Here is a 10,441-nt window from a genome sequence, read left to right as displayed (position 1 = left end):
ATGTCCATGTTTATTATCTCCATATTATACCATATCAAACACCACAATACCTCCAAGTCATTACCTTCATTATGGAGATTTTCTTGCAATACAATAATTGATTGGAAAAGGGAGGAAAATAAAGAAAGCAAGGAGGGTATTCTTAAATGATGAGGAGAAAATAAAACAAAACTATGGACAAGATTAGCCATTCCACTTTGTGGAGACTACTGAAAGAACAAAGATGAGGCATGTAGTGGTATAAAGAGAATAAAGGGCTTAGGTTTTCCTCCTTGGCTTGCAGTATGTATCCTAGAACAGAAAACTTGCCTTTCTAAACTCCTATACCAAGATCTATAAACTGACATGACAGAATAAACTTATTATCCCTTTAAATTCTAGTATTCTACCAGGCAATCACAATAGAAGAAATATTTCCGAGTCCTTAATAAAAAGTAATTTTGGTGAAATCAATATCAACTTAACAATTAGGAAACAAGTACGTAATAGTACTTAGAGTTCATGGCACACAGTAAGCGCTTCATAAATATTAACTATTAGCAGAACAGGAAAAGGTGAGAGAAAACAAAACGAACAAAGAAGACAAAGAAGAGAAGACAGTCTAGCACACCATATTTTCTAATCCTAGTTTTGAGACCATTACACACTTAATACCTTCCTCATAAATGTAAACCAAAAATAATCTGTCATCATTCTATATAAGACAGATGTCTTCACTTATTGTTATTTAGGGGAAATCAAATCATAACCTTTTAATAAGATGCAAGAAAAACTGACTCTTTGCACTGATTTTTATTAAACAAGTAAGGCTGGTAGTGGAACATATCTTTATTTAATGCATAAACATAAGTCCCTTATTAGAGAAACTGTATATATTGATGAATGTGGTCAATGGTCACATCTATGGGTTAATTCTTTAAAAATGAGAACCAATAATTAGGATAGATTTTATGCTCTCTTCATTACATTGTGAAGTGTCTTGTGTAGTCATATTCTATTGTTGGAATGACAGCTTGTACAAATTTCAAGAAAATAAGAAGATACCTAAAAAGGTTTTTAGCTAAGGAAAATAAGATTTGTAAATAGTTCTATGTTTTAAGCCCATGTTGTAATTATCCATTTTATTAAGCCATTACTTTCTCAAAAAACCGCACAAAATCTTAATTTAAGTCTATTAAAGAATTCAACTATGCAAATTTGTGTCTATTTAACATGAGGCTCTTTAAGACTACCATTCTAATATTGAATTTGAAACTTCTTAATGAGTAGGTGTTCATATAAGCACAATTACTTTGACATAAAAATAACGGGACAAAGCTATACATGTTTAAATGAGTACAAAATGTACTCATTTACTAGACTCCTTTAAGTTTGCTAGAGTTATGTCAGAAAATGAGGCAGAATAGAGTATAAAAGTACTGTAGCAAAAGAGAAAAAAATTAAATGAAAATCTTATATAGTAGACTGATTCTAGGTTAGTGTATGTATTTGCCAAAGACTGCTCTACTGGACTGTCTTTAATTAAATTCTGAAATATTTTTTATGTTCATTGCACTTAAAAACATTAAGAGCTTACTTTTCATTGGGGGAAACCAGTTACTATTATGAATTATATATAGACAGTCTTCCAAGTTGCTAGCTAGCATCCAGCATAGAGATGTGCCAGTTAGGCATAATAGGACTTCAGGAGTAAATATGGTTTGGACTGGAAGTTTTTGGTTTGCTTCAGTATCAAATCAGTTCAAAGTTCTTCTTAGGGACACACTTTATTAGCAATGCCCCTCAGTCTGATTAGATGTGGCGCCTTAGTCTCCACATCTAATCTAACACATAGTAGCAGAAACCACGACCAAGTCAAGTATTAACCTAGCATCAAACTAATTCAAGCTATCTGGCATGTAAATCATTGATTTTGACTGTTTCTGATGAATCTGTGCTATGAGTACATGTACTTTAGGATCCAACAGTTTGCTTGGGCATTAACTTGAATTTATTACTTTTGTCAATCCAAGAAAACTGAGTAGGAAAACTATAATAAGATACAAGAAAGGTGCAAGTGTCTTGAGAAAAACGAACATACTGTATTTTAAGAATATCTAAAGCACTTCACATGGTACATTGCTTTTTAATTAGCATATTTGTTTAAGCTGAATTATTTGCTTCAGAGACACCTCAGATTGACACAACCTAATTTTACTTTCACCTGATGGGAAAGTATATTTTTGGTAACATGTTAAACTGGAAATGTACATAAGAAAAAGATACTCATATTACTATTCGAAATTAGTAGTTACCTCTGTAACAAGGCTGAGCTACTGCTACACATGGGGACATGTTCTAATCAACTAAGCAAGGCATAACTATCACAATATAACATTTTCTAAATAAATTAAAGACTTCCACTAGGATTTTCAGATGAGAAGTTAAAACAAGTTATAGGTACTATGTCATTAAGGTTACACTAAATTTCTCAAAAAAAAAAAAAAAAAAAAAAAAAAAATCCTAACAGCCATTTTGCCACTAATCTTACATAGGGAAGGATACATATGAACTCCAAGTTCTCCCCCTCCTTCTGCAACAGTCTCAATGATTTTCTTCATCACCTCAGCATGCCTAGAAGCCAAAAAAAAAAAACAATTATTAATGTAGATCGATTAGACTAAAAGAGGAAAAACATATTTTCATTTGTAAAGAAATCGACCCTATTACTGTCAGTGAATTAATTTTTAATAGTTACATTATAAACTATCTCCCCCACCACTCCCCAATAACTACAAAATATTTATTAAAATAGTTAAATTATAAAATATATCCCCTCCACTTCCGAAACACAAGATAACAGATTGTTATGCCATGCAAACAGTTTTACCAGGGGAGGGCGTAATCTTAAAATGCTATGGTAGTCACAGCAGACACAATGGCATTAGTTAGTGTTCTGATAATTCAGATAGATAAGGAAGGCAGAAAACCAGAGAAGAGGAAATCATTCCAGGAGAAAATGTGGAATGATAGCTGTTTGCTCTAAGAAACAAAAGTCATACCAGGCAAATTAAAAAAAAAGACACATGTTATCAGTTGGACAAAAAAGCAAAGAGGTATCTATAATCTTGTGATCTGGGCTGTTTATTTAGCTGAGAATAAGCCAAAACTGACAGGGTTTAAGAAAAGCTAATTGGTCAGAGTTGAGAGGTTTGTATTTGTTTCTTTGTCCTAATGAGTATTCTAAAATTTATCCAATTCTGTGTAAAAATAAATTTTTTTTGCTTATAAGAAAGGTATTTATTTATTATTTATATGAAGTTTTTGTCCTATCTATACATCTTTTCATGGCCAACTGGTCTCTCTCCTGTACTATAGAAAAGAGTGATATCAAAGTTAGTATCTAGGCACAGAAACCAAGAAAAAGATAATTTTTAAAGAAACAGTCTTTTTAACATACCTTGGCTTAAATAATGCTGCTTCAGTTTTTATGACTATAACCTTCATGACACAGGCAGTCAACTTAGAATATGAAAGTGAATGTATCATTCCAGAGGATTTGAAGGCACAATCTGAGGCAGCCCATGGAATGGTCTAAAATGTCCTTGAAGTTTTATTTTATAGGCACTCAGATTTTTTGAAATATTTATATCCCATTCCACAATATAGTCATCTATTTTATTAAAATGTTTAACATAATTATCAGTTAAATTATTTTTCCCCCAACTGAGTAAAGTTTACACCTCAGAAAGAGATATGCTTCAGTTTGATAAGCACCATCCTAAGACCTTAAACCATAAGAGGAATCAAGAGAATAACTCTAAAAATTGAAAACTTTTTAGATTACATAATTCAAAACTAAAACTAATGGCTCCTAAATTATTTTTCATAGTTAGCAACTAAAATTTCAGACATAATAAAACTGAAAAAATGAGCAAGGTCTTCCACAGGGTTAAAGTTTGAGAGTAAAGAGGTTGCAGAATATGAGAAGAAAATATTAAAGGCTGTTTTTAACTAGAAGGAAGAGAAAACGAAATGTTTCATCTAACTAGTCAAGAGAATACGAGTTTCACTGAAAAATATTGTTACTAGTATGTTACCAGTATTTTCCAGTCAACTGGGAAAGTTATCTATTAGAAATTATAAAATATATCCCCTCCAGAAATATTCCCCTAAAGAAATTGGCATGTAATAACTTTTTTTTAAGAAAAATTCTGAACTAATCATGTATATGGGTTTAGCTTCACGGATTTGGCTCTGTGAAAAGACACTGATACAAAGAAAATCCCAACTTATAAAATGCACTTGACTTGCTAGGGCTGACGAGCTCTCAACTGAAGAACGTACGTCCATATATCTCCCTTCACTAATCAATAAAAGAAAGCAAATAGGTCACCTAGAAAAATCACAAGGTTAACTCTATAGTCTACATTCACAGAAAGGCACAGTCACAACACAGCAAACCATATCTAAATGATGACTATTTCTTTGTCAAAAACAGAATCTTCCAAACTGTTCTGGAAGCTAAAAAGTGTAGTAAAATCACAAAGATCCATCTATTCTATAAACACCCACAGAGAACAAAAAAATTCTTAACGTATTAAACTTAAAATAAATTGGTGAGTTTTTTTTCCTTTTTCTTATATATTTAAGCACAAGAAAATTTCTAAGGAGGACAAGAGAGAATTTTACCTTTTAGTAAGAAAATTTTTTCTGTTACGGTTCTATGTTTAAAGATTCTCAAGTAATAAATCCATGAAATATATACAATCACATCAAAAAATATATTTATCTCTACATATACAGACCTGCATGGGTGAACTGAACACATGGGAGGTGGTGGCAGATGAGGGTGATTTTCAATGGTCACTGTTTTCTTCACATGATCCTGACTGATGTCTTCATACATGTGCTCAACTGTTAAAGGCTGCCGTTGCTGAAAGCATAAAAAATGCTTTGAAATTACTATTTAGGGCCTGGTGCAGTGGCTCATACCTGTAATCCCAGCACTTTGGGAGGCTGAGGTGGGCAGATCACAAGGTCAGGAGATCGAGATCATCCTGACCAACATGGAGAAACCCCATCTCTACTAAAAACATAAAAAATTAGCCAGGCGGGGTGGTGGGCGCCTGTGGTCCCAGCTACTTGGGAGGCTGAGGCAGGAGAATGCCATGCACCCGGGAGGCGGAGCTTGCAGTGAGCCGAGATCGTGCCACTGCACTCCAGCCTGGGCGACAGAGCGAGACTCTGTCTCAAAAAAAAAAAAAAAAAAAAAAAAAAACTATTTAGAAACTTTCAGCCTAAATCTCAAGGTTTATAATATATTTAGTTCTCCATCTCACATCACTTGCAATTTAGAATTCTGGACTGTTTAGAATGATTTCCAGGAAATTTTACGATTTATTAATATCAAGGGAGGGACAGGAAGGAGTCACAGCCAAGCTCTGTGACAGCTACCCCCAATGCAGAAAAAAAACCTCACAAAAAGACAAGTTTGTGGCTGTCAAAACATTTTATAACTTTGTAACTCATCTTTTACACTGATTTTATTTTCTTGTTTCCCATGTATAGCCATAAGAACGACAGGTTAAACAAGTTGATTTTCTGTCAATTATCCTTTAATTCAATTAAGTAGATGAGTTTTCTGTCTTAAGGGGAAAAATGCATACGTACAACAATCCACTCTCTTCACATGTGACATGGTCATTCTGTAAATGCCTATATATCCAACTGATGTAATCCCAAACAAAATTTAATAAAATAAACCAAGTTAAATTTCCCTCACATTTTGAAGGCATAAGCTTAGAGGTCAAGGAATATGTAACAGATTATTTCTGTTTATGTCTTAGCATTATTGTTGTTACACTGAATAATTCATAGTTCATTCAAAATAAGAAGAATCAAGTTCAACATTAACCATAAAACTGTAAAACAAATGATTTCCAAAATGTGAAACTCTGCAATAAATACTCATGGACCTAATGAAGAAGAAATTAAAACCCAACAATTTAAAGTATTGATATTAAAATATAATGCTTTTAATTTTTACCTCATCATAGCCAAACAACCACAATCGTGGAGTCTGGTAATATTTATCATAAGTGATGTAAAGGTCGTAAGTTCTGGTTTGCAAAATAGCATCTTCACCGCCAGCATCAGTTTTGGCTTTACAAGCTTCTACTATTTTCCTTGTATCTAGGGTAGCCTGGCACATAATAAAAGAGAAAAATTTACAACCATTAAATCAGTATGAATGTGACATTCTAGAAAACCTATTTTTTCCGTTCTATATTTTGTTTTCTTAAGAGTAAATGAACTTGGAACTCAAAGCTAAGTTTTATATGCTATAATCAATACGAACAAATTAGAATTTCTTTGAAAGATCAATATATTATTAGTAAGAACACAAATCCCCAAGTTCATTCATTAAAAATTAACTAAAGAAAACTCAATTTACAAACCTCATCTGTTTCCAACAATCCACTCTCTTCATATTCTGTCATAAAAAACAACAAAAGATTAATCAAGTTCAAGAAAATTCCCTAAACCAATTTAAGTATTACTTCATAGTATCATTCAAAAACTGGGGTTTTGCCTTTGTTTTTAACTGAAGATATTGAACAGATATAAGTGAGCTAGTTCTATACTTCCAAAGGCAAAAGCCCAGAGAAAGCCAGCATGTTTAAGGCTTGACATAATAATACTGTAGAGTCCTCAGTGGCTCCACAGTGTACACAAGGCTACTTCTGTAACTGCATAAACATGTTCATTAAAGTCATCAGTGACCTCCTCTTTGCTGAATCCAGTGGTAAGTTCCCAGTTTTCATCTTAATTGACCTATCAGGAACATGTGGCATGATTTAGTCCCTTCTCCTTGAAACACACTTTCTTTCCTTGGCTTTTAAAATATTTTCCTGGCTTTCCTCCCACATCACTGACTGCTGTTTCAGTATCTTCTATGCTGGTTCCTCTTCATCACCTCTACTTTTAAAAGAACCATAAAATCAAACACTGCAGTAACCAAGGGCTCAGTTTCTGAACCTTGTCTCTCCTCTATCCACACTTATTTCTGTAATGATTTCATCCAGACTCAATGACTTTAAATATTGAAGACTTTCAAATTTATTCCCTGCCTGCAGACTTGGATTATTTAATTGTTTATGTCTCCACTAAATAACTAATGAACACTGCAAATATCACATGTCTAAAACTGAGTCCCTGACTCCCTCTCCAAAGCTAATCACTTTTGATTTTTCCGCATCTCAGTTAATGGTATCTTTCTAGAAGCTCAAGTCAAAAACCTTGGACTCATCCTTGACTACTCTACTTGTCACATATGACATCCAATTCAGCAGCAAATCTCTTTGGCTCAACTCTCAAAATATTCCAGAATTCTACTGTTTCTCATCACTACCAATGTTACGACCCTAGCCCAAGCCACCATCATTTCTTGCCTAGATTATCAAAACAGCCTCCTGTTGTCCCTTTCTCCCTTCAGTCTATTCTCACCACTGCACAGTGATTCTGTTGAAATGTCACTCCTTTACTTGAAAAAAAAAAAAAAAAAAAAAAAACCCTCCAGTGGCTTGTCTCACTCTGAGTTACGTCAAGACCTTACAGAATCTGGTCCCTGGTTACCTCTCTGACTCCACCCTTTACTACTCTCCCTTCTCTCCTAACTGGACATAAGCATACCTTACAGTATTTTACATAAGCCAAACATGTTCCCACCTCAGTACCTTTGCAGTCTTCCCTCAATTACCTAGTTTCATTCCCTTCCTTCCAGGCTTTATTTAAATGGTGTGTACTTTCAATTAGGTTTTTCTGGACCAACTTACTTAAAAATTGCAACACTCATTCCCACCCCAAGATTCTCTATTCCCTTTCCTCTTTTATTTTTTCCTTAACACTTATAACTAATACAGTACGTATTTTGCTTATCTATTTTTTGTCTCCACTGATTAGAATATAAACTCCATGAGATCATGTCTACTGCTTTATCTCCAACACCAAGGACAATACCTGATAAATACTGTACTGCCCAATAAATATTTGTTCAATAAATGAAAATTACCTTTATATTAGATACCATTAACACTATTGTTGAGCAAAATTACATATATAGCAATTCTTTAACTCTATCTAGGGGAACTATAATAAACATACTAAATGACTACCAGATATTTAAGACAATACCACAGCTTGTACTTTGAAAACAGTGCTTTACTCGAAGCTTTACTGTTCTATGCTACCCCACCATCCCAACTTGGTCAACTATGCCATTCAGAGACAGATGAAATTCAGAAACAATATTTGTGCAAGAAGGTGATGAGTTCAGTTTCTGACAACTATGAGACATCCAGGTGGAAATGAAACTGAAATAAATCTGAAGTTGAGAATATCTAGGCTAGAGGATTCGATATGGAAGTCCCTAGCATACAGATGGTATGTGAGGCTGCTGTGATCAATTTTGGTTACAAGTAATTCATTCAGATTTCCTTAAGGAACAGCAGTTTACCATGCAAATAAGGACAAGAATCTCACTAAAATTTAGGAACAGATATAGCTAGGTTTCATGGGGAATTGAAAGTAATTTTGAAAACAAACAGAAAGGTACTTTTGGTCTAGCAAGCATCACTTGCCATTATGGTGTTTCAACTCTACTTGGCACCATCTTCTACTTCTGTATGCTACAAAACATAATCTATCTCACTCTAAAGTCTATGTAGTTTTGGGATTCAGCTGCCTTACAGCCTTCAATGCCTGCCCTTTTTTATATTCCTTTCCTTTTTCCAACTTCTTATACATGCACCCTATTTACATATATAAATATATTCATATTTAAACTCTCACAAAGTATTGGATGTAATTTATATGCTATCTTTCTTGTTGCACAAATTTTCATGCCAGACTACAGAATGCCATTACAGAAGAAAAAATCTGGGAGTACAGAGAGTAAGCAAGGAAAAAAAAAAAAAAAAGAAACCCATGAAGCAGTAACATTTAATAGCTGAGGGAAAGAAAAAGAATCATAGATGACTAGAAGAAAGAGTCCAGGAAAGAGTAAGAAAACCCAGTGTTATAGAAACCAAGGGAGGAAAAAAAAAAAGAAGAAGATATGGTTAACAGAATCAATGCAGAAAAGGTAAGTGTAATAAAGATAAACTGGATTTAACAAAGAGGTCACCCTGGTGACAGCAATTTTTTCATCTACTTTCAAATATCTGAGGTTTCAAATGTATTGAAAAAGACTATCATGCTCATAAAATACAAAGCTTTGAATAACCATGTGCTCACAGACCCATACTGCTCTGTTCTAGTGGGTTTCTCTCTCGTAACAATGATTCACTAATGCGGTGATTTTCCACTGGCAACTCTAGAAGGAGGACTTTTCAGAATCTTGGGAAACTGACGGGATTCTGTGTAGTTCAAAAGGCCCCATTAGCCGAGCATAGTGGCTTACACCTGTAATCCCAGCACTTTGGGAGGCCGAGGTGGGCGGATCATGAGGTCAAGAGATCAAGACCATCCTGGCCAACATGGTGAAATCCCGTCTCTACTAAAAATACAAAAATTAGCTGGGTGTGGTGGTGTACACCTGTAGTCCCAGTTACTCGGGAGACTGAGGCAAAAGAATCACTTGAACCCAGGAGACAGAGGTTGCAGTGAGCTGAGATCGCACCACTGCACTCCAGCCTGGCGACAGAGTGAGACTCCGTCTCAAAAAAAGAAAAAAAAAAAAAGGCCCCATTGAAACTCACTATCTTCAGGTTTTAATAGAAAGATGCTATCAAAGAGGGAAAAGCAAATACAAAATGCATAATAAGCAAACTTTGTTCTGCTCTGAAATAATTCGGTTAGGAATTAGTATCTTACAGCTGTATCCAGTATTAAATATTTATGACTAACAGTTATTCCAATAAAACTGTTGTTGTCCAAGACTATGTTTGGAGTAAAATAGAAGAGTCCAAGATCAAGGTAAGTTTTACACTAATGAAATTTATGAACTAAACATATATAAAACACTCACTAGGCTGCTAATTGCTAAACTTACAACTCAATGAAGAATTCTTAATCCACATAAACTACAAATATTCTAAACCGATATTCTAGTGGAATTGAAGCAAATCTAGAACAGGAATACCTTCCATATCTGCAGCTTCTCCTTCATCTTCGTCTTCTTCCTCTTCACATAGTGCTGAGCAATCTTGAAGTCTTATATTGTCCTTTGAAATTAATTGTTTAAAATCACTTAAGTATATACATTCATTTGAATACTGAACACCCATGTGCTAGCACAGTGGTAACCACTGTGAAAATAAGAATGACAAGGCAGTTCTTGTCCACAAAAAACTTAAACTCCAATGAAGATAATGAATTCATATATCAATCATTAAAAGTAATGTGCTAAGTGCTGTGACTGAAAAATAACAAAGGTTATTATGGGAGCAGTAAGAGTCAT

General features: G+C 34.2%; 1 protein-coding gene across 2 annotated transcripts in view; it reads right to left on the bottom strand.

Moving 5' to 3' along the window:
• Positions 1 to 773: 773 nt before the first annotated feature.
• The window catches only part of ATG3 (autophagy related 3), a 28,692-nt gene continuing 19,024 nt past the window's right edge, over positions 774 to 10,441 (bottom strand). The window contains exons 7-12 of one of the 2 annotated variants that reach the window (XM_030802254.1): positions 10,124 to 10,205; positions 6,441 to 6,475; positions 6,029 to 6,184; positions 4,788 to 4,915; positions 2,545 to 2,613; positions 777 to 1,044 (exon numbers count right to left, since the gene is read on the bottom strand). In XM_030802254.1, the coding sequence (XP_030658114.1) occupies positions 963 to 1,044; positions 2,545 to 2,613; positions 4,788 to 4,915; positions 6,029 to 6,184; positions 6,441 to 6,475; positions 10,124 to 10,205 (552 nt within the window). In that variant the 3' untranslated portion in view covers positions 777 to 962. Of the gene's footprint in view, positions 2,614 to 4,787; positions 4,916 to 6,028; positions 6,185 to 6,440; positions 6,476 to 10,123; positions 10,206 to 10,441 lie in introns of both variants that reach the window. The other variant, XM_030802253.1, reaches the window with a different exon arrangement.

This window comes from Nomascus leucogenys, chromosome 21 (assembly GCF_006542625.1).
Source record: "Nomascus leucogenys isolate Asia chromosome 21, Asia_NLE_v1, whole genome shotgun sequence".
Taxonomy (NCBI): Eukaryota; Metazoa; Chordata; class Mammalia; order Primates; family Hylobatidae; genus Nomascus; species Nomascus leucogenys.
This window is presented reverse-complemented; position numbering and strand designations above follow the sequence as displayed.